Below are 26,398 nucleotides of genomic sequence, written 5' to 3' on the forward strand. Positions count from 1 at the left end.
TCTATAAAATATTCAGTTCAAGACCAAATAGAAGACTCAGAATTGTTTGCAAGTTTAAAACTTTTATATATGAATAATTATTTGTAATAATCTTTATTATAAGTTGTATTGTTGTTTGTATATTGTTGGCAAATATCATAAATTTGATAAAGATCGACATTCATTCAATTAACTTCTAATTTCAAATTAAAATCGTAATACGTAACATTATAAGTCGTTAGCTCGTCCGGGATAAATAATAATTAACAGTAAAAAGTTGCACAACGGGCTACCACTGCTCCGCCCACCAGGGTTATTACAATACAATTTAGTTTTTCAAACTCAACTCTCTTAAACTTGTTATTGAGCAACCAGAAGGGCTGGGACAAATTTTCCTGTTGAGAGTAAATGTAATACAAAAATTGTGCAGATTAAAAAAAGAAAGAAAAAGAAGCAATTATATACCTGATTACCGCAAAACGTTCATAGACCACGATTTAATAATTAAGAAAACCTTGGAATCAAAATGACATCGCATTAAGAAACCAATATGTTGACTGTAGTTTAGTTTATTGTTTTATATTGCTTAGAGATGCACAATGGTCTGCAGGCGCTGTCTTGCACCTGGATCAACCTCCAAATTTTAGGGTAAAAAAAGACCCTGGTGCTAATCCCTAAACCACTGTGAGGTTTAACTAGACTGGCTTATAGTGCGTTCCGAATTTTTTTCTTCCAATTTTAATCTTTGACATTGTTATTTTACCATTCCAGTTTTTTTTCCCGGTCAGTGAATGACCTAGCCTGGCGAGTGCGCTGAGTTACAGTGTCTTGATCGCGAATTTAAATCCTGTCATAAAAATTCTAGTTTTTTGTTCAGCGAAGGCTTGATGGCTACATTGCTCTTACTTGGCAAAGCCTAACGGTTGGCAGCGTTGTATATCCGTTTTTCTCTCTGACTTGTTACTTCCAAATCATAGACTCCGAGTGTATGCAGATAGCCGTCGAATAACTTTAAGCGAAATTCCACAAAAACGATTCTTTTCTATAGATTTTCACCCTACATGCTACATACTGGTTGGGTCTTGTACGATGGTAAAGTTGCTAATAATAATGTACAAAAGATAAAAAAAAATGAAAATATCAAGTCTATTATATATGTAAAAACGAGCCGTTTTACATATATATTTCTCTACAAGTGGGTTTTCTCGACATCACTGATGTCTATATTAGTTTTATATTAGTAATTAAAAAAAAAAAATACACGGCCTAACTGAGAAGCTGGGTTGGTGGCTTACATTGAAGGTTTACGACCCACAAAATCTGCGGCTTAATTTCCCGCTTCCCCTTGGTGGACTAAGCAGTTAACCAGATCTGACTTTGCTACAAGAAAACACGTGCACACAATTTCCCGCATGAGACAGAGTGTAGACAGCCTATTGTGTCACTTTATGCGAAAACACGAAGAAAACTGAAATAAATGTTTAAAATACAATTCAAACTAATAATTTTTTCATTTGAAAGTAAATCTATCAAAATAATTTTCCACCAAAAGTAAGAGAATATTGCTGAAAGTTTTCAAAAGATATTAAGAATGTATTTAAAGCTTTCGATTTTTTAAGTTATTATGTTTAATCGTTTTTGTGAAAGCAATCATCCCACAAAACTTATTGTGAAAACTGTATCTTAAAAAATACAAAACAAGAGATTAATTACAACACATTTATCTTGAACATTTATACAGTTATCAGTAAAAATAGCTAGTCTTCTCTCGCGCTGTAGTGAACACTCCTTTATACGGAGGTTCTGTTCATCTCAGAAGAGAAACCAACAATGTCATGTTCGCCTAGGGCATGTTTAACTTAGTTACAATAACGACACTTAAGCTAGCATGTTCCTTCATTCGCGTTAATAATTATTTTTAAGCCCAAAATAAACCAATACAAAGGAACACCTTTATACCTATATTAATAAATATAATCAAACATCTAAGCACGCCCTCTACATTCAACAACTAAGTTACACAACCCCCTTCAAATATGTGATCAGCTATCGTTCAGTTACCGTAAACACTAAAGACGACCGGAACAGATTACTAAAATACGGTTGCTTTCTATTCTTCAAAAAACACACCAAAAGCCAATTCTACAATGCTACAAATGTCAAAGTTTCGGACACACAAAAATCAACTGCATGGCCAAAGACAGATGCGTGAGATGCAGTGGACCTCACGAAGTTGCTCATTGCCCCAATGAGCGAAACCAAGTGAAAAGCGAAAACTGTCAAGGCCCTCACGCAACTAGTTACAAAGGTTGTCCTAAATACACACAGATACGCAATAGAATCATTTTCAAAATCACGAACAGTAACAAACAACTTCTCAACACTCACATCACTAAACAACCATTACTCGAAACTCGAACAGATTCACAGATCACAAACACAACCACTCAGCCACAATCAACACGTACATATGCAGACGTTACACGTACGAAAACAACACATACATTTAACTCCACGGAATTCACTACAACTTTATTAGCAATGTCAATCGAATTAAGTGAATTCCCCACCTCCGAATCAAGACACGAGTCACTCAAGGCTCTCTGCAGCCTTGCAAGACACTACTTTCACCTTCCCCATCTAAAACCACATCATCTTTCACTTAGAATTTATGCAAGGGAAGTAGCACATCACAATGATCCAACACATAAAGATTTTACACATCAACTGCCAAGGAAACCTTAAAGATAAAAGAATAGAAATCTACAACATAAATAAACATATAAATGCCAACATTATCATCGTCTCAGAAACACTCTGCACAGAGAAACAAAACACCACAATCCCCGGATTCATTACTCACACCATACCTTACTCCGAAAACATAAAGGCATAATAGCTTACTTCAATACAGAAATTTCACATCTAATCTCGACAGAAGATTCTTTTAGATCAAGCATAAATGAAACCATTTTTTGCAACATACACTTTAACAACCGGCTAACAATTCCAATTCTAGCCATATACTGTTCACCCACTAAAGACATCGACATTAACTTCCTACAGAAATGTGTTAATCGTAAACCAATCATCAATGGGGACTTTAATTCCCCACACACAGAACTAAGAGGAAGTAGAAACACACGCAGAGGGTTGATTATAAAAAAAAAAATTCTATTAATAAAATGCACCTAATAAACGACCACACACCTACACACTTTTCAGTTGCTAAAGGCTCATATGACGTACTTGTTTACATCATAGCCCCCAAGGACACAGTAAACAGAATCTCTAACTTCAGAGTACATGATGAAATCACCAGTGACCACTTCCCCATTTCCTGTATGATTCACCCGCGCCACCGGGTGGCGTACGTGACTCCCTCAGCGTACACTTACACCAAAACAGATTGGTTCACTTTTAACGCTTCACTAGATTCATATCTACCCCACCCAACTGAACATGCTAACAACAAAACAGAATTAGACAACTATGTAAATCAAGTTACAGAAGCCATACATAAAGCCATGAAAAACACAATCCCTAAAACAAGGAGAAAACACTCATATAATCATTAGACTCTAACACCAGAAATTCATGCACTTATAATCAAACGTAGGCAATTAAGAGGAACATACTTTATAACACGTGATCCATCTATCCAAACACAGATTAACAGAACAAATGCAAAAATTAAACAAGAAATTAAAATAGCAAAAGAAATTAATTGGCAAAACTTGGAAAAAACCCAAAACAATCCAAATTAATTTTGGAAAAAATTCAAGAGTATTTCTTCCGACAAAAACACAAATCACATGCTACAACATATCACACACAACAATATAATCGCAAGGACGGACGCAGAGAAAGCCGACCTATTAGCCGACTACTACGAATCCTCCTTCAGCAACTTAAATTCAGTCGACTTTGACACACAACACCAACATCATGTCAACAACTTCATAAATACAAATCAAGCTTCATTCTCACCACAATTCCCTGGCGAGATACTGGAAACATACTCAAGTTCAATCAACAGGAAAAATACCATCACTGAACTAAAAATTAATATTAAAAACCTGAAAAACACTTTCCCCGGACATGACCAAATACCAAACATTATTCTCAAAAACAGCTCTACTCTCCTATTACAACACCTCACAAACATCATGAACATTTCACTAACAACTGGATATTACTCCGACACTTGGAAAAAAGCCATCATAACCACGATTCCAAAGAAAACAAACAAACAGGATCAATCCAGATAATTTCCGTCCCATCAGTCTGTTAAGCTGCCTTGGCAAACTGATGGAGAGGATTATTTCCAACCGTCTTCTTCACTTTTGTGAAATAAATAATATCCTTCCAGAATCCCAAAATGCCTCCAGGAAAAACAGGCAAACAACAGATCACCTCACACGACTCACCGAATCAGTCTACAAAGTTTTTAATAACAACCAAGTAACCACTGGTGTATTTCTAGACGTTAAAAAAGCATTTGACAGCGTACGCACAATGCCATCAAGTACAAATTAACTCATCTAAAAATAAATCCTACTATAGTTAAATGGATATCAAACTTCCTAACAGATAAAACAGCACAAGCAAAAGTAAATAAAACTATATCTAAATCGTTCAATATAACTGCAGGAGTGCCCCAAGGATCAGTCCTCTCTCCACTATTGTATATTATTTTTGTCAGCAACATACCTTTCCCCAATTTAACATACACTCATAATTCACAATACGCAGACGTCATTGCTATCTGGAGCACCTTCAGAAACCCAGTAATGGCCATGTCTCGCGTGCAAGAATCACTTAACAACGTCTCGAACTGGAGTAACAAGTGGAGAGTAGTTTTAAATCCAACCAAAACACAAACAATCACCTTCTACAGGAAACTAAAAAGACAAAGAAAAACACTAGAAAAAGTAAAATTATCACTCGGAAATACGCCAATTAACATGAGCAAACACATCACATTCCTTGGTATCACTTTTGACACAAGACTAACATGGAAAAAACATGTTAACAGCATACACTCATCAATTAGAAAACGCATTTCACACTTAATGACTCTAACCAGCAAACACTCAAAATGCTCATCAAAAACCATCATCCAAATACACAAGGCTTACATCAGTCCACTCATAGAGTATGGATGTCAAGTCACATATAATATGTCAAATAACACTCCAGAAAATCCAAGTTCAACAAAACAAAATACTAAGATCTGCATTCAGACTACCATCATACACTCCAGTAATTTATATACATCAAATCAGTAACTTACCAACGCTAAGAAACAAACTAACAGAAATGTCACACAAATACTATTTGAAAGCAAAACACAGAAACAAACTAACTGCATCACTCTGTAAATTAACCAGTGCACCAACCAAATTTAGTTCACCATACAACATATTTTAGGAATCTCAAATCACACAACAAAGTACTTAAAGGGCAAACCTCACGTAAATATTATGTATTTTCTTTTTCAGGTCTCGGGCACAGGGCAGATAAATCTTTCGTCTTGTGAAAGTGGGTTTTTCTCGGAGCACTCCCGTTTCCCCCCACAGCAAAATCTCAGGCATTGGATCTTTAGATCCCAGCCAAGGAAACTTTATTGCCATGCCCTGAATCGGGTCGTATCGTTTCACGTTTATGTTCACATTTACTATGCCATCTGCCTTTCGGGACGAGTTCTGGCTGTTTTCTCCGGTGCTACCTTTGCCTCGCTCATGAATAATATTAATTACGACCAACTTCACTCCTTCACACAAAAAGAGTCAAAATAAAAGAAAAACCAAAACCCCAGCTAAACTCAATAACCTTCCACGAAAGGGGACGAAGAGGAACCACAACGTTCCTGAACACCCCAGTTGGAGAGAGAAATCTTCTGATCTCTCTCTCTCTAAACTAAACCCCTGCAACGTTAGTTTGCGTTTGTTCAGTTACCTCTTTCTTTCTTTGTGTACCTTACGATGATCGAAGGTCTAAACGTTGTTCGCTCCTCTACGTAAAAAATTTTCTCAATCCAAACCAGCCGTTTTTACATATTTTTCTCTACAAGTGGGTTTTCTCGTCATCACTGATTATAAATAATATTTAATAGAACAACTAGAAATCTTGCTTTAAAGTGATCGAGTGTAGTTTTAAAATGTACTTGTCTTTACTGTTAGTAGGATAAAATGAGTTATACTAAAAAAACAATACGTTAAAATAATATGTTAAGATTCCCCATTACATCAAACGTCCTTGAACATACCCTAGAAGAATGCAACGCTCTTTTCCAATTTGATTAGTTACATTCTTAGTAAAGATCAGTAAAAAAACATCCTGCATATAAAAGAGCTTACTTGTGTATGTTTCTAACCGACAAAAATCCACGTTTTATATATATATCTAGTTGATAACTGCTGGCGCAGCGCATGAACACAAACTGTTGTTTACCCGCACGTGATAGGAGGGCGAGTTGTTAGCGGGCGACTCGTAGTATGATAATAATCACAAGATATGGTTATTAGTGTTACAAAATGATTATTATAACTTATCACCAAGGTTTTATTTACAACTCGGGTAAAAAAGTATTTTAACCAAGGTAGTGTAATTCAGTCATGTGCATTTAGATTTATATAAGGTGAAGGCAGTGTCACAGCAGAATACATAGATGAGAAACTTATGTTGGTTAACAATATTTTAAATAAATAACAGGATTTCTGCATTGTTTGGCTGAGGTTTGGTAATTCTTTGTAAATTAAGACTATAAAAAAATCTTGAGAACTATAACTAAACAATTTTAGATTGTAGGAATATGGGTTATAACTGATGGATTTGAATAATAATTATTTTCTATTTGTTCTCTAACTTTTCTTTGGTGTATTTCAATTTTCATATATACAATCTCCAAAGAGCATGATTTTGCAAGAGACAATTCCTTACTGAGAAATAATACACTCTGTGGGATTTTGAGTGTGTCTAGCATTCAGATTTTGTATAACAAAAATTAAAAAACAACCAGTGCAAAAACATTTTTTAAATTTTGGTTGGAAACAATACTTACTGACACGTTCTACAATGCTTCCTTCTTAGTACAAAACTGTTCATTTGTCTCTACTTATTAATGTTCAGAACACAATATTACTATCTACAGGAGTTAAAAAAAGTCCTACTTGTTTAGGAAATTGCAAGTTTTATAAGTGTATTTTAAAAAAACCCTTCACAAAGCTAAATCTTTAAACTATATAACAATAATACAATGTTCTATATAATTCAATCTCTGAATACATAACAAATACTGATAAATTAAGCAACAGGAAAATATTTGAGATTCAATTTTACAATTATTACTTTAAATATGAAAACGACATAAGAACAAACAAAATATCAGTCTCTAGTTTTGTTGAAAACATACTGCATATCAAATATTGACCCATTTATCAACCAGATATTTAAAATATTAGTAATAATAACCATGAATAAGCAGAACAAAGACCTCCTTACTCTGTTCATGATTTGATGACTTTGTACTTTTAGTTTTCTGTAAGGTAGTATTAAAAACTCAAACAACCAAACACTAATTTATTTACTTTCACAGAAGACACTAACTTAAGTATGAGCAAGATTTATAACAAATAACAGTAATTCTTGTAATAATAAACTTTCTTAATAAATTTAGACTGAACTAATCAAAGAAACTAATTTACTTTAATCACTTCTATAAGTAAGAAAAATATATACATGAATCCAACTCTTAGAAAAATAAGTCTTTTTAAAAAATATACCAAAAGATTAGATATAAAAAGTACAAAGTCAAGAGATATGGAATCATCATCATAAATTGGGTATATAAAATTTAAGTTACAGAATGCTAACTGGAATATATATAAAGAAAATAACTCAGATAAACATAAATCATAACTAAATCTTTTGCCAGTCATGATTGAGGATCAATCTAAAATGAAAATGAATGAAAATAAAGTATGCATTAGTTTCTACCAGACAACATTTTAAATTAGTGTAAAGTACACAAAAAGTTGATTTGACATTAAGTATTAGATACAATGCACATAAAAGAAACATATTACAATTTTTTCAATCCTCAGAATATTCTAAGACAACATAATTTTAGCAAACATTAAAAGAATTACTGAAACCATGAGTTATATCTACTGACCACTAAATATGTAACTGGGCAATCACCAACAAAATAGGTTAAAAACCTTTGTTTCAGAACTCAAAATAAAAAATCCTGAAATATTGCTCTATTTAATGCAACTTGCTCCAAACATAAGAAAAAATTAGTTTTATATGCTCTAACCAAGATATATTAACTGTGATTTTCACTTTCCAAGCGAGATGTATAAAATTAGTTACGTATTAGTTTATTCACTTTAACCAAGATCTTAAAATATAGGTACAGACTGCTCCTCTTTCTTGTAAAGAATTAGGTAAAAAGTGAAATACCATTGCTCAATTTGCTCTAACTAAAATGTAAACAAATGGATATGTGCATAAACTATTTTCAAATATGTCTGATAAAGTTTTTTAATATTTATGAAATGAAAGCTCAACTATTAGATGTACACAATCATATTTATTAGTATGATTAAAAACCAGAATTTAGATCTACCAAAAGAATAAGTATGATGAAAGTAGAAAAGTCACAACAATAAATGTGATGACAGTAGTCCTAAGCATTAACATGATGAAAATAAAGGGTACAACAATAAAAATGAACATAGAAAAAACCACAACAGTAAACATGATGCTAAACCAATAACACGAAAATAAAAAGGCCACAACAATAAATGTGAAGGAAGAAAAAGCACAATAAACATGATGAAAATAGAAAAGTCACAATAAACATGATGAAAATAGAAAAGTCACAATAACAAATTTTACAAAAGTATACTTTATTAAAATATCTAACATTTCATTATTTTTATACATACATTACAAAATATGTTTTTAATCTCAAATTTTAATAGTAATTCATTTTTCAAAGGCACCAATGTTGATTAAAGATACAAAATTGACACACAAAGAAAATTAAAAATAACCTTTTAATCTTATTTTAGTAATTAAATGCCAAAGAAAATATAACAATTAAAAATTCTGAAACATCTGAGATGACGTTGAAAACAGCAAATGCACCTTTGTAACACACATGAATAATCTCAAAGAATTTTGATTTTCTCATTTTCATAAAATAGTTAAAATTAACAATTAAATACAAGTCCATAAGATGTATTGACTTATCAAAATACTTAAATTCACCATAATTAACTAATTACTATAACAAAACTTACTGAAAGGATAAAAATTAAATATTACATACAAAGTTTGACTTAAAAATGACACTAAATAAAATACTAATATCCACTCTACTTGCACTCAAACTGGAGAAGAAAATGAGTGGATATTTTAAAATGAATACAATGAATAATTGAAAAAACATCTTGTGTCTTAAACTTTTCATATGATTAAACCTTAAACATTAATTCCAATACAGAGTGGTTATAAAATCCTGCACCTGATTTAAAAGACTGTTGCTCCAAAACATCAATGTAGACTGTGTACAACTGTCTTGAAATAATAGAAGCAATGGTACAAAAAATCATGGCTAGATAACACTGAGTGTGCTCTCAACTTGTGTAAACACAAACTATGAACAGTGTTTATTTCATGGTAAACACTGAGTAAGAGGCACAAAAATCAGTAAAACTACACTGACCAAAAAGGAAAAAGTAGCATTAGTTCAACTATTACTGATTAAGTAGGAGAAAGCAGCCTGTACAGTTTATTAGGAAAGAATTCTGGTTATGAATAATTTTTTTATTGTTGTCTCTTAATTGTGATGACTGTTCCATATTAATTTTATATCAATCTACAATGTTTTGTCAGAGCTACACGCCTCTGAATTAGGTGAAACGCTTCATAAACACTTTGTACTGAACTGTAACACACTATATACGTTTCATTACTAAAATTTTGAATCAAAACAACAAATGTAAAACTTGGAATGACAAAGAAAATTTTTTTTATTGACCACAAATACTAAAAAATGTTCTTAACTCAAAAAAAATGTCTAAATTGACTGTTTTTCAGTGGAATGATAATCTGTCAGCCATATAAAAATATATTCACACACATTTGCACACATATTTCTGAACCATGGTCAGTCTAAAAATCCTTGTATAAAAATAATCCAAAGGTTTCAAATGTAATAAAGTTGACTGATGAACAATAATGGCAGTCTCCCTGTTTCACTGAGAACTGTTAACTACTACAATGTCTTAGAATGTCAGCATGGTTCTTTTTTCCTACTTGATCTTAAATTGAGCACCTGTAAAAATATTTGCACACTTGAAAATGTACCTGTAAGTAAGTTCATGTGGATAAATATTATACAAGAACATATTAAGAATTATAAAATTCTATTCCAGAGTTGATAAATACATGAATATTCTATAATATTTTTCATTCTTTAGATCATTTGTTACAAGATATGTATATATTAGGTGCAATAAAGTACAAGTAAATAGCTGGAACAATCCTGCAAATCAATGAGGCTATCTGCACCATCAGTTGGGGGAAGGGGGGATGTTTCATTTTTTTTGAAGCAAAATAATTCCATGAAAATGGTAAAAAACAAAAACACAGCAACAATGTAAAAATGGTAAGTGTTAAAATCCCATTAAAAGGTACAACCTAAATAAAATTAGAAAGGCTAATGGCCCATAAAAAGCTAAAAACAGTCAAGACAGATGGTGTTACTGTCTCCAATGACATTGTCCAAATTCAATGGTAAATTCTGAATGTAAACACGTCTACAATGGTGCCACCACTCATGGTTGTAATGATGCATTACAGTAAAATGTGGGCTATTATGACATGAATATCACAAAGGCCACACACTGGTGCATAAGCACTGGACAAAAGAAAACAATGGGTTCAAAAGTTGTGACCAACTTGCTTTGTTAAAACAACTTCCCAGTGCTCTGAATGTTGAAGAGAAGAAATTCAACCAAGCATGGGTAAACTGTGGAAGTAACTACTATGACTCTCTTAAGGGGCATTAAAACTCTCTTAAGCTTACAGAACATTGCGGAGTATTCTCCTCAGGAGGTACCTCTTCATGGTATGGCTGGATACAGGACAGCTAAACCTCATTATATGAAGGAGAACACTAAAAACCCAGGTGGTGAATTCACCATCCACTATGTGTCCAAAGGCAGGGGAAGCAAACCCCAGACGAGTGACAGTAACCATTTAAACCATGATGAGGACATACCAAACTCATTAGCTATTTAGGTACCTGGGAAGAGATTGCAAAACCTATCTTGTAGTAGCATTTTTTAGGGACCTGGCCTACCCTATATCGGAGCAGGTCATTTTAAAAATATGGAAAGTTTTAATAGATAAAAGCCATAGTTTGGCATCCATGGAGTGCCAGGGTGGTGGCAAAACCTGAGGTAGTTGGCACCGATCGGGCATGGTAGCTTCTGAGCAACTCCCCTGCAACGAATGAAAGGATAGTCTAACATCAGGAATAGAGGTATTGATAGATACCTATTCCAACACCTATTCACATATCCTAGGTGAAACTGGTGCAGCTGACATTGCTACCACTCAGGTGAATGGCATAAGTTACATTACCTCGCCTTGCAAGGGTGGTGTTGACCACACCACTATGGTGGATGGTACCTACCCAATTAGTAACAGTTGCTGAACCACACAGATGGATGGCTCAAGTTATATAATCTCTCCTAGCAAGAAAAATGAGAGCCATATTACTACACTAGATGGCAATTACGAATCACAAGAAGGAATAGGCATTACCACAGAACAGATAGGCACAGCAGTGTTTGTTAACCTACCCTTAAGAAAAATAGCACATGACTTGTATCCATGAGTTTATGGCTTTTTCCAAGTTTGCAGCCCACCTTGCAAACCAACACAACTCGTTGGCACAAGCATAATGTAAATTCTGTGGTAAAGATGATAGCAACTATCCCACTGTCACTTGTCATGCTCCAAAATGTCCCTATTGGTGAACTTTCACTTTCACTACAGATTCTAACAGCTTCATCTGCGAGATCTATGAAATGAAATTTAAGACTAGGTTGGGCTTTTCTCAACATAAGGGACATCCGCATTCCACCATCAGAAATGCCGAATGAATCTCAAGGAGTCATGGTGCTGCTTGAGCACCCCCGCCAGGTAGTATGGTCTGAGGAAGAAATATGAACCCTCTGGGATGTGGAAGTAGTATACTTGGACCATAAAAATATCAATGTTCTCTGTGCAGGACATCTACCTACAAAGACTCCTAAGCAAGTTTCGGATAAGTGCTGTGACCTCAATAATGTACAACCACCTGTCCAAGTTGATTGAAATAACATCATGAGTTGTGGAAATCCTGTTGATATCATACAGTTTGAGGAAATAAACTGGGAAGAAATACTTCTCCCTGAACAAAGTTCTAAATTCTGTTCATACCTCAATCTAGTGAGAGATCAGAAGGGGCTCAATGAACTAACATGACAGAAGGTTGGAATTGTGACCAAACAATGGGTTGACAAGATTTCCCATTCAAAAGCATCTTGGAACAATGAAAGAACTTTGAAGCAGACAATTAAAACCCAAAACCTGCCCAAAGACCATACAAGAAATGTCTCCACCAAGTGGAACATTTTAAAAGGTTCCAGAAAATGTTTGTCTTCAAACATAAATGTCTAGCTGAGGATGCTGTCCAATGTAGTTTCAGTAAAGATCAGGTAAAAGACCACTATGATCAGGAAATGATGTTGCTCATGATAACATCAATTTTGACAGATGCCCACTACCACCCAGGGTATACAATATTCTGGAACTCATAACACCAGAGAAAATGAGGGCAGCACTTCAAGGTTTGAAGATAGGGGCTGCAGGTCCTGATAACATTGCTCTTCTATTCCTACTCAAATGTCTCAAGTATGGTATAGATGTTTCCTTGACAAATGTGTTCAATCCCTGACAATTTACAGGTGAAATTCCAAAATGCGTGAAAGTCAATAAGTTGGTGCTCATTCCAGAAGGAAAGATTAATCTGCATGATGTCAAAAACTGAAGGCCTATCACAATTTTGTCCACTGTGCTTTGGCTATATTCCAGGACTATGGCACACCACTACAAGCAGGCAGTGTAGATAAATTGCAGATTTATTCCTCAGGCTGGATGTAAAAATAACATCTTCCTGCTTCTGTCTATTATGAAGAAGGCCAAATGACATGGGACTCTGGCTATGGCTTTCTTAGACCTGTGTAAACCTTTTGACATGGTTAGCCACAAACACCTATTAGCCTGCCTTGCCAGATTAAAGGTTCATCCACACTTCATTCAGATTGTAGGAGAACATGTATAATGGAAGTAAGACAACCTTTCGAGCAGGTATTTAAAATACCAATCCACTCAAAGGTATCAAACAAGAGGGCCGAATGTCTCCTATACTGTTTAATATTGTCTTGGACCCTGTTTTGTGGAAGCTAGAAGAGCAAGGCTGAGGAATACTGCTGGGTAAAAAACTGGAACCAGTCTCAACCCTAGCATATGCCAATGATATGGCAGCACTGGCTAAAGACCTAGACATCCTCCAAGCAATGTTAAATATAGTGGATGAATACTGTTTGGGTAATGGTCTTAGTCTGAACATCTCTATGAGTGCTGGAATGCTGATTAGAGGGTCTAATAAGACCATCACCGTTAATGATTGCCTTCCATGGTAAGCCAACGGTGAAACACTCCCAATGATCAGACCCAAACAGTCATACTGATGTCTTGGAGAAAATGTTTGTCCATGGACATGGGTTTGCATTGAACCTGTAAAACCAACACTTGAGAAGTGGATAAACAATATTTCCAACACTCTCCTCAAATCATGACAGAAGGTTGATATGTAAATTTGCTGTCCCCAGGCTTTTCTACTAACTTGAATTGGGCAAAACGAATTTTAAAATGTTAAAAGAACTGGACAGTTTAATGAGAAAAGCTGATGTCACTTACCGGCCTGCATAGCTGATGGTTTGCTTTACTCATTTCATCATGACAGGTGTCTAGCAATTATGAAGCTGGAGTTGCCTATTCCAACCTTAAAGATCAAGACATATTTGAGATTCATTTACTCATCTGACAAAGCAATATCTTACTTGGCAGAAGATGGTTTGTTGGGAGCCATCAAAAGTATTGCCATCAAAGTCAGACTTCCAATCCCTAAGCCTAAACATTGACCAGGAACATGCAATTTTAATTGGAGAGGTATGGAAAGAAAAAACTGGGAAAGGCTAACCCTGCAAGAGCATGGTGTAGAGCTTTTCAAAAGCTCAAGATCTGCCAACCACTGGTTACTTAAGCCAGTTAGTATGAAAGTCAACCAAGAGGTGAAGCATCTGGCTCTAATGGCAAATGTATACCCTACAAAGGAGGCCCTCAGCAGAGTCAACTTCACTAAGAATAAGGAATCTGCCAAATGTCGAAGCTGTACAGTCATGAGAGAGACCCTATGTCAATGTCCTAAACTGAAGTAATTGAAAATACATCGTCACAATAAGATCTGTGACCATTTGGTAAAAAAGGCCTCCTAAAAGGGATTCCTCAAGAATCCACTTTTGAGAGAGAAAGCTGAGAACATCAGTGACCAAATCTGATCTTCCACTGTGATAATAAAGCAGTGGTCATTGACGTGACAGTCCACTACGAACTTAAGACTTGACAATCTAGCACATCAAATAAAAGAAACAGGTGCATCTTCTGTTGTATTTCATGGTCTCCCAATTGGTGTCTGGCTGTCTGAGAACAGAGAAGTCCTAGCAGATCTAAACATCAAGTCCAAATATTTTGAGGAATTTTTAGGTAGGTAAACAATCCTCTACATGCTGGACATCCTATGGAAGGCAAATAATGAAGAACATCTCAATTGGTAGGAACTGTCACCTCCATCAGAAGTCTCCCCATATCACATTCCCATTCATGTCAAATATCCAGCATCTCTCAGTTTCGTCAACCCAGGATCTAAAATTGGGTAATTTGAAATATTGATAGTCAAATGCCTCATCATCTAATTAGTTACACACATGAATGGATTAACTAGATTCCTGCTGTCCCTGTCTACTATCTAGGGAAATCACAGCAAGGGAATGGGCTGGGAGAAAAAAGAAAGTAGATGGCCAAAGTGGGTATGATCTGGAAAAGCTTGTTGAAACTTTTTCACCCCAAATACACTGCAAACTGGTGAGAAGTTAAGCCTTGGTCACAGGACCATAGTCCATATACGAAACAAACCTAGTCATAATGGCACCAAAGCAGATAAATTTAGCTAGTGTAATGGCAAGCTAGATTTTTCCAATTGCCAATGTGGGCTGGTATCCCAAAACACCAGATACTATGATATGACGAAGAAAACTGGGCCAGGTGGTGCAAAATGTACAAGAAGAACATGGTGAGAAGTTATGTGAAGTGATTCCAGAGCTTGTAGACAGCTAACAGTCGGTGTTAAACAGTAGAGTAGAAATAATGGTTACATGCTACATAACACAAGGACAAGAGAGATGGCATACAACTCAGTATTGAAAACAAAAACTGTAAAGGGAAGTCTGTGTATACCCACAAACATAGCATAGCCCAGAAGCATCTGACCTCAAACCCATTCATATAAATAGCTATGGAGAGATAGTCAGCAAAGAGAAGGCAGTACATCCACTCTGGAATATTATATGTCTAATTGTACAAGAAATGATAACATGCCACGATGGATTGGGCCAAACACATTACTCAAAAACACTGTTCAGTGCCCAACGTAAGTTGGTCATGTATGCTTGGATATAGATGCGAAAAGGTGAAATAATGTACTGTCCTTAACTGAATAAAATAGCCCACCAAGTATGGAAACCATAACTCCAGTTGGGGTGCTGTCACAAGAAACTTAGTTTAGCAGCGTGCTACAGGAAAAGTTTCAAATGAAGATAAAGAGGTGGTTCAGGGGATTCAGTGCACAAACTCTAGACTGGAGAAGTGCAGAATGCACCTGAGCCCCTCATGGCAAACAGGGTCCAGCATAGTAAGTGCCAGAGTCCTGGCTAAACAGTACATGAGACTCGTAATCAAATTTTGATCTTATGAGAACATAAAAAATCTTTAGCACATAACATCGAGCTGCTCCTCAATACATGGAATAAAATTCAGCTTGAAATTAAAAATAATACCCAAGACCTTCATTTCAGGTACCAAGGATAGAACAGTATCAATTAGCTGAAGCTTGGGTTCAGGATGCAATCCTTGCTGTTGGCAAAGTGCATGCAAACAGTTTTAAAGAAGAGAGATGGAAAAAACTGTGTGTGACTGTCTAATGAACAAGACAATTAACAGCAGTCTGAAGCTACAGCTCAATAAACCTCACATTCTATGACATCCAAGTTTCCAATAAGTTGCTAATATATAGAATGTTTGCAACAATCAGAGGAGGCTGATGAATAATGACACTTAAGACACAAACCTGAGGGACTCCAAGTTCAGTAAAACATTCTGCACAAAAACGGGCAACTGACCATGCAAGTGGTACGAGTGGAGGTTGTGAAAAAATTCCATACCTCCATGTCATGCTCTAAGTTTTCTCAAGATCAAAGAAGATTAAAACTAAATGTTCTCTCTTGAGAAAGGTTCCCTGATTGGCATTTCAAGTTGAATCTGGTGGTCTGTGGTAAATTCTATCATTGGAACCCACACTGGATGAGTGAAAGGAGGTTGTTTGATTCTAAGAACAAAATGAGATTGGCACTGACCATATTCTCCAAAACTTCACACAAAAACAATAGGTCAATAGTTTGTTCACATTTTGGGATCATTCCCAGGCTTAGAAAAGGGTAGTATAATAGCCTAGTGTCAAGCATCAGGAAAAATGTCTTGTTAAATCCAGTTGAAAGGATAGAGGCAGGAAAATATTGGTGCTCTACTTCATAATCAATATTATCAGGTCCAAATGATGTACTGCTGGACCAATGAAAAGCAATCATCAGTTCTGCCATGGTGAAAGGGCAACTATAGTCAGAGAGACTAGCCTTCTGAACAGAAAGAGATGATCTTTTGGACCAATAATTGGTGGCCAAAAAGGATGGGGAAAAGGCAGAAAAGCTGCAAAGATAAAAATAACTCTCCCCAAGAGCATTAGAAATCAAGTACTTTGACAACTTCCTCAACATTGGAGAGCAACATCAAAAGTGGTTGGAAGATGTACAACCCACCAACCTTCCAAATCTTGCCTCACAAAACTAGAGATGCTGGAGGTAAACTATGTTCAAAATTCCTACTGATATATAATGCACTTTGAAAAATATGATATACCTTTGAAGGTCTTCCAGGCCATTTTTAACCCTTCCATTTCTCCTAGCAGGCAGTAATCTACTATGATTGAGGACACCAGAGAAAATGTATCAAGGTCAAAGGAATAGAACAAGAAGCTGCCTACACTATACTGTCATTTGCTGCTCCAACACAGTTGTCAATAGAAGGCAGAACCAAATTTCATGAAAGTGGTGAATGAAGACCAGTTGGCCTAGTTCAACTTTCACTATGGCACACAGGTCTTGTGTCTTGTTAGTTGGTTGGTTGATTTAGTGTTTTATGGCACAAAGCAGCTAGGCTATCTGTACTAATCAACCAGCAAAAAGTTAAAATTAAAATAAATTTAGTAAAATTCATAAAAGGAAATTAAGGTAAAACAAAAACAAATAGCATAAAACTAATGTTTACATCTTGTCTACAATGTTAAAGCTACAGTAATAGAAGTTGTAAAGGACTTTCTGCAGTATAATGGTAATTATCATAACTCATCAGGAAGACTAACAGGTACGTATAAAAACCACTGTCAGTCACTTGAAGTTGGGGTTTCCAGTTCTGGTTCTGAGTTATTTGATGTTATGGCCATTTTCAAAAAGTAAAGTAATAAAAGTTTTAAAATACTTGTAGCAAAATTTTAATAATAACTCGCCAGGATGACTAACGGGTAGTTCAAACAGCAGCGTTAGTCATCTGAAGTTGGCCTTTCCAGTCCTGATTTCAAGTTATTTGATGTCATGGCCATTTTCTAATTTCAAATCAAACTAGATGGACTTTGATTCTTAAAATGGAATCACATTAAAAAAGGTCTAATGTATAAATTAAAAAACTTAAATGCCATTAAAAAGATTAATGACCTTTAAAAAACTAAAACCATTACCAAGGTGGACAGTGTCACCGTCACCAATTGCACAGTCTAATGTTATGGACAAACCTTGGGAGAGAACATGTTTACAATGGTGCCGTCATTGAGAGTCGTAACAACAGCAAGAAAGTAAAATGTGGCTTATTGTGACCCGAGTGTTGCACAGACTACACACTGGTGCATCAGTTCCAGATAAAAGAAAATAATGAGTTAAAAACTGTGACCAATGTATAGTCTAGTTAGAACAACTTCATCTTTCAGATCCATACAGAAGTGACAGTCAAAGTCCAATATAGGATTTTATTTAGAAAAACTTGTTTTCACATTGCTCACTCCAAGTTGACTGCCAACTAGCATGGAGCCAAACCTTGAATACAGGACCATAGTCCATGTATGGAACAGGCACAGCGGTAACAGTGCCAGAGCAGATAAATTTAGCTGTGGTGTCGGTGAGCTCGTTTCCGCGAATACCAACGTGCCACGGTATTAAGAAAAACTGGATAGAAGTAGATGTTAAAGAGAAATGGGGCAGTTGGTTTTGAATATCGGCAAAAACATGGTGTGAACAAACATGAAGCGATTGCAGAGCTAGAAGAAAACTAAGTGAGTCAGTATAAATAGTGCAGTTATAGTACTGCTTAGCTTCTATGTGATCCAAGGCAAGAGAAATGGCGTACAGGTCAGCACTGAACACAGAAGCTGTAGAGTGGATTCTGCGCACAACCACCAAACCAAAACCAACAATGGCAGAAACCACATAGTCACCTGATTTCAAACCATCTGTATAAATAGGAATGAAAGGATGGTTCGAAAGATGTTCCGCAAATAGCAGATAGAATTTTCAATCAGGAGTGTCTCCTTTCTTAGGATGACTTAAAGATAGGTCACATTTGGAGACTGTAATGAGCCATAGTGGGATGCGCTGACCAGTCAATACAGCAATATTACCCAAGGACAGACCCAATTCATCCAACTGTGCCTGGATACGAAGGCAAAACGGAGCAATGGCAGATCGTCTGTTCTGAAAAATTATGGCCCACCAAGGAAAGAAAACACAATCCCAGGTGGGATGCTTTGGTAAGGAATGAAGTTTTGAAGCATATACTAAAGACAGTTACAAACAGCTGAGGTGCAAAGAAGGTTCACAAGACTCTATGTATAAGCTCTGAACTGGGAAAGTGCACAAAGCCCCAGTGCAGAGCTGTAGTCCTTGATGATGAATGGGGTCCAACATTTTTAAGACCAAGGGTCTGGCAAAGTCATAAACCAGTGATCCATAGTCAAGTTTCGATCAAATAAGAGCACGATATATCTTTAGGAAAGATCATCAATCCACTTCCCAAGTGGTGGAAGAGAAGACAAGGAGGATGTTCGGTGCTCTTGTACATTTGACCCATAGCTGCTTGATGTGTGGTATAAAGGTCAGCTTACAGTCAATGATAAGTCCCAAGAACTAGGTCTCGGGGACTGCAGGCAGCACAACTTCACCAATACGGAGTTCAGGATCGGGATGAATACTCCATTGGCAGTAAAAGTGCATATGAATAATTCAGTAAGCAACTGAAAACAGTCTGTAGCTGCCACTCAATATACCTTATGCTCGGCATATGATATGAGATGTGAAAGTCGTTAACATAGAGTCCATTTGCAACAGTAAGAGAGAGTTGTTCAGAGATGGCATTTATTCTGAAAAGTGTCACATTCAAAACACAGCCCTGAGGGACTCCAAGTTCCTGTAGAAAAGAATGGGAAAGTGTTGAACCCACACAAACTTGGAATTTCCTGTCCATAAAAAATTTTTTAATAAAAATGGGCAAATGGGCACGTAACCCATATATGGAGGTCTTGCAAGATGCCATACCTGCATGTTAAATCATAAGCCTTCTCAATGTCAAAGAATACTGATACAAGATGTTGTCCTTTGAGAAAGGCTTTTCTGATTGATGTTTTAAGTCGAATCAGGTGATCCACAGTGGAGTGCTATTGTCAGAACCCACACTGGGTGGGTGAGGAGAGGTTCTTTGATTTGAACAACCAAACAAGATGAGCATTGTCCATCCTCTCTAAGGACTCACAGACAGCTCATCAAAGCAATTGGATAGTAGTTTGAAGAAATCTTGGGATCCTTTCTGGGCTTAGAGAAAGGTGGGGCAATAGCTTCTGGCATCAGGAAAAACATTCTCCTGCCAGATCTGGTTAAAAACAATCAGAAGAATAGCAAGAGAAGCATGAGATAAATGTCACAGCATTTCATACTGTACATTATCAGGTCCAACTGGTATATTGCCAGACCAATGAAGGGCCTATTTGAGTTCCACCAGCATAAAGGGATAATTATAGTCATAGAGACAATCAGTTTGAAAGGAAAGAGATGATTGCTCTGCCCTAGTTTTGACGGCTAAGAAAGTGGAGGAAGAAGCAGAAGTGCTAGATACCAAGCAAAATCTTTCACCTAGAGTATCAGTGATGCTCCAATTATCAGCTAATTCCTGGCCATCAGAATGCAAGATTGAGAGGGGGACAGAATTATACTGCCCACTGACCTTTTGAATCATGTCCAATATGACTTTGGAACTGGTGGTAGAAGGTATGTTGGTTGTAAACTTAATCCAAGATTCCTTCTGGTTTTGATGTTTTACCACCAAGCATGCACACAGGGCCTGCTGGAAATTGATGCAGTTCGAGAGTGTGGGATATCTACAGAAAGTATCCCAGGCCTATTTTAGAACCTTCCTTGCCATGTGGCAGGCAGAATTCCACCATGGATGAGGATATAGTGGAAAACGTGTTGAGGTTTCAGGAATACCTTGAGTATTTTCAGGAATACCTACTGCTGCAACATAGTCATATATTGATGGCTTACAGACGATGGCAGGATAAAGTTTGGCAAGAGCAATGAAAGAAGACCAGTTTGCGTGATCCAGCTTCCACTAGGGCACACAGGTCAGGTGGCATCAACCACGGCCAGTCTCTCTCAAAATTATCACTGCCTCGTGGATTATGAAAAGTGGGAGAATAGTAAAGGGTAGCAAACTGAGAGATCAATAGCAGTAAAGAACTGACTAGGTGTATGAAAATAAGTAGAAGAACTGCTATTGAAAAAAGAAAGGTTGTGATAAGAGAGCATACACTCTACAGAATGACCCCTCCCCATCAATATCATCACTTCTCCTTAGGGGATGATGTCCATTAAATTCCCCCAGGATTAAAAAGGGAGATGACAACTGTTCAATGACAGCATCAAGGCCTGACTGATCATAGGTGACAGATAGAGAGAACAAACAATGATAGTATGACTCAAGGAAACACAGATGGCTATGGCCTCCAAGGGTGTTGAGTGGCAAAGACAGAGTAAGTACGGGCTGATCAACCAACAGTGCCACCCCTCCATGAACTCGTCCATCACACAGCCTGTCATTCTGTACAAAGAAAACCACCGAAAGGTGACTGTATCAGCAGCTGTACGGAAAGATGGTAGAAAGAAATCAGTATTTTGATGTCATCCAGATTAGAGCATAAACCTTGACAGTTCCACTGTATCAAGGTAGCAATTTTTATTTATGTGTAGGTGATTTGGGTGGAGAACCCTTCTGTGTAGGATTACGTCTTTTTTTCTTCATCGTCTTTATTCGAGGGAGGTCTATCAACCTCCATCGATCCTGCACTGGATTAACTGGGCAGGCATTTGCTGTTCGAAGAGGATTCCAGTAACAGAGGACATGAAGGAATGATAGTTTTGCATCTTGAGGTGAGAAAAGAAGATGTACCTGAGGAAATGCCCATACCTGGAACCAATGGAAGTGGATCTTGGGATTTTCTGGAATGTGTGTTAGAGACAGAGATGGGTGTTGAAGTTGAATCATCAACTTTTCTAAACATGGAGGTCAAAAGACTTTTCATTTGGTCTGAGAACGATTCTTTTGGAGGCACAGAGAAATCCGTCTGCACTCCCACTGTAGTAGTGGAACAAAGTACAACAGTATATGTCTGAGGTAAAGTGGTGGAGAGCAACTTTTGAGCATCACAGTAAGTAATGCTTTGAATCGTTTTCAAACACTGCACCTCTTTTTCTTCCAACCATTTAGGGCAAGAACAAAAGTACGATGGGTGAGAGTCATTGCAATTGATGCAATGAGGGCCCATTTCACACTCATAGGCATCGTGGTACTTGTTACCACAATGAGCACATGTCCAGAAACCACGACTTGGTGTCTTCAGGTGACCAAACCGCTGACACTGAAGACACCTGGAAGGGTTTGTAACATATGGCTGTACCCTACAATTAAAGTAACCTGCCTTGATGGCGTCAGGTGGATGTGGTGATGTAAATGTCAGTATGAGGACACTGGTAAGCATCATAATTTCATCTTTGCAAGTAGAGATACCTCACTGTAGAAACTCCTTGGGAGGAGAAACCAATGAGAATCTCTGACTCTGGGCTGTTCTTCAAATCCCTCTCAACAGTAACTCCTCGTGATTAATTCAAAGTAGCATTGTGTGTAACTTGAATAGGTATATCCCCAATCATCTTTGAATGCAAGAGAAGTTCACTGTGTTGAAATGTGGATGTTCCACCAATATGTCACCAGAGCAAAGCTTCTTTACTGACTTTAGAGAGCCAGTAAGTCCATTCTAAAAAAGGGAGACATGTGCTCTAAAGGTTTGTCTGAAAGAGAATGTAGTATAAGAAAATGAGATAGAATAGGTGTTACAGATGTTGAAGATTGCTGCTTAAAATCTTCAAGATGTGGTCTTTTCCTATGGACTGTGTTTTCATTATTTTATTTAAAATTTTATTTGGAGGATCCATAATAAAAAAAGGAATATTTCGGTGCCCACTGACCCCACGGACCCCTACGAGTGGACTCACTACAATGCCAAACAAGGACATTGCAGTGATGCCATGGTTTTGTGAGTACTATACCCAAACATCAGCATCAGATACAATGTCCACAACACCTGTTGAGAACATCCAACACTGGTACTTTGTTGACCCTAGCCCAAATAGACCAGCTGACTGACCCTGGGGGGCCACCCCAAGCCTGTCTATCTACAGGAATTCAAGGCAAAAGTGGTATGAAACTACCATCATACAACAAATGAAAGAGTTCATATAAAAAAAATCTGTTGGCTTTTCTTCTGTAAGGATAAACCTTGCATTTCTGGAACACTGAATATTTTGCCATCAATTACTGAAATATCTAATGATGACCTAGCATACTTTTAAATGACTATCACTGATTATGTTTTATACTAAAAAAACACACTAAATAAATCAGAATTGTTAATGTGTATTTTGATAATATGAAACAAAAGAGGGAGAAATTTTGTAGTATTTTAGTTACTAAAGCTATTTACAAATTAATTGTCAGTGAGTTATAACTGGAGTTCAGAAGGAATCTTTGCAACCAAATAGATCACTGGGAAAGTAAAAAACTCAAGTCAATGGTAATCCAGTTTTTACTGTTTACTTGTCAAGTACAATTTCTCTAATGATTACCTTTAAAGATTATAAATCTGAAAAACTTGTATTCTTCTTCTGATTTCAAAATGAGAATTAGCACCAACTAATTAGCTAAATCAAATTAATTTACTAATTTAGTTTTCACTGGTTTCATAGAAAAAGTGAAACCAAATTTATGCTTAACTATACTTTCTTAGGACTACACAATGGTTTCTAAATGGCATGGAAATCTTATGTTGTTTAAACTCAGTGGTGCATATGCCATCTTGACCTTTCGTATACAAGTTTCCATAAGTAGGCTTAAATCTTAGTAAGCAAGTCTTTTTTATGCATATTATTTAACCAATACACATGATCATATCACTGCACTTTTGAACAATCAGAAAGAATTTACATTGGCATACCTTGTCTCTGTGGTGTGCACATAAGGGGCAGAAACTATGTTAATAGCTATATGCATAACTATTTTGACATTTATTTGTGTAGTTTATGGCTTATTATCATCATTATTCTAGTTAGGCATAATTAATCCATGTAGATTAATATAAATGCATTTCTGATTCACTTATCTGTGATGTTCCAGTTGAGCACAGCTATGTTATGTCTAGTGCCACAGCCTTATAGATTAATATGAATACTTTTGCAATTCACCCACCTACAATGTTCCAGTTAAGCACATTTAGCTTACATACTTAGGGTGTCATCACATCCGTGCAGATAAATATGAAACTTTCATAGTTGGGCAGATCATTCATTATCATTCTGGTTGAACACAGTTAATTTACATATGTCTTATATGCACGCAATTAATATGAATATGCTAACGAAATACCCACACACGATGTTCCAGTATGAACAAAGCTAACTGGGTTTCCTACAAAATTTCCACTGTGTGAAACAAGAAGATGCAGATCCCTCAAACTGTAAAACCTAGGGAAAATACTGATTATATAGCAATTAAAACGAACATGCAGTTCTGACTGACCTGAGTTGATCTCCTGTTTGTTTTGCTCAAATTCCTGTTGTTCATCACAATTAATTCCATGTGTTACATTATTAAAACAATCCGAGGTGCATATCTGGAATATGTTTTCTACCCGAGGTTGTTCAACTACCACATTACCATAAACAGAATTCAGACTACTGTTGGACTGTTGTTGTTGACAATCATTTCCTTCCATACCAGAGTTCACATTTTGTAATGTAACATCACTACTAAATACATGGTTAAGAATGTATTTGGTCGAACTATAATGTGTACTTTTTTCTATTGACATTTCTTCTTCCACTTCTGCTAGAGTGAAAACATGCTCCAGTTGATCTTCTTGGGCTGTTGCTGCTGGGTCTGTCTGTTGGTAAACTGAACTTCCAGTTTCTGTATCAAGAGTGCATTTAGATGGACTGATTTTCTCACGACTTTTGTCTAAGTACACCATATTTGGCTGTTTGAAGAATGTACATTCAGATTCTTTGTTCAAAACGTGTTCTATTAACTCTGGTTGATCAATTGTTCCAGCTCTCCAGTCTAATTCACTCTGATCTGGCTGTTTACAAGCATCTTCAACTTCTCTATTCAGAACACATTTTGTTGATCTTGGTTGGTTGGGTGTCTCCATGCTATGGCCTATTTCTCCTTGTTGTGACTTTTGACAAATATCATCTTCAGATTTTTTGTTCAGAACATGCTCTTTTGATTCTGGTTGGTTGGTTGTCTCAACTCTCCAACCTAATTCACTCTGATCTGGCTGTTGAGAAACAACATTTTCAGATTCTTTGTTACAAACAAGTTTTATTGACTCCCATTGTTTGGTTGTCTCCATTCTCCAGCCTAATTCTCCTGGTTTTGATTTTTGACAAACATCGTCTTCAGATTCTTTCTTCAGAACATGTTCTATTGACTCTGGTTGGTCAGTTGTCTCAGCTCTCCAACGTAATTCACTCTGATCAGGCTGTTCTAAAACAACATCTTCAGATTCTTTGTTCAGAACATGCTCTATCGATTCTGGTTGGTCAATTGTCTCCACTCTCCAGCCTAATTCACCACAGTCTGGTTTCTGAGAAATTATACCCACAGATGTCAAGTTGATAACACTTTTGGGATGTTCTGTTTGACTAGGATTCATGATCAAAACTATCCTTTCCAGCTGAGACTGCAGGGAAGTCTGAAATCTTAACAGGTCTGCCATCTATGTATACAATAGGCAAAAATAAAAAATTACATACAAGCAATGTGAATTTTGACAATCATCAGTAACACTTGTCAATCATTTTCATTTGAGTACTGAAAATAAAGTTACATTAGTTTAAACTAATTTAAGTACTTCAGTCAGATAAGGAAAATGATGTTATATTTTCTCACTAGTTACTTTATATCAATACAGTTAAGTCATTAGTCATTTTTTAAGGTAAATCTAGGTGAAGTGATGACCAAAACACAGTTTGTGTTATTAACTGTCTCTCAAAGCAATTCTATATCAAATGATGACTACTGCACATAGTAAGCATTGTTTGTCATTTCTCAAGATACTTCTACATCAAGTGATGAAGACCATATAGCATTTGGAATCATCTTTGTTTTATGTAAATATTTCCTAACAATACTGGAACTAAGTGGTCACTGTGAAAGGCTCTACCTCAATGATATAAACTGTTAATTATCATTTTATCATTTCATACCACACACTTTACATTTAACTTTAATATAAGTGATTTTTTAC

General features: G+C 36.4%; 1 protein-coding gene across 6 annotated transcripts in view; it reads right to left on the minus strand.

Moving 5' to 3' along the window:
* Positions 1–1,688: 1,688 nt before the first annotated feature.
* The window catches only part of LOC143247103 (uncharacterized), a 77,428-nt gene continuing 52,718 nt past the window's right edge, over positions 1,689–26,398 (minus strand). For 4 of the 6 annotated variants that reach the window (XM_076494584.1, XM_076494583.1, XM_076494585.1 and 1 more), the window contains exons 14-15: positions 24,667–25,867; positions 1,689–10,330 (exon numbers count right to left, since the gene is read on the minus strand). In XM_076494584.1, coding sequence (XP_076350699.1) covers positions 10,308–10,330; positions 24,667–25,867 — 1,224 coding nt within the window. In that variant the 3' untranslated portion in view covers positions 1,689–10,307. Of the gene's footprint in view, positions 10,363–24,666; positions 25,868–26,398 lie in introns of all 6 variants that reach the window. The other 2 variants (XM_076494586.1, XM_076494580.1) reach the window with 2 other exon arrangements.

Source organism: Tachypleus tridentatus, chromosome 3, assembly GCF_004210375.1.
Source record: "Tachypleus tridentatus isolate NWPU-2018 chromosome 3, ASM421037v1, whole genome shotgun sequence".
NCBI classification, from domain to species: Eukaryota; Metazoa; Arthropoda; class Merostomata; order Xiphosura; family Limulidae; genus Tachypleus; species Tachypleus tridentatus.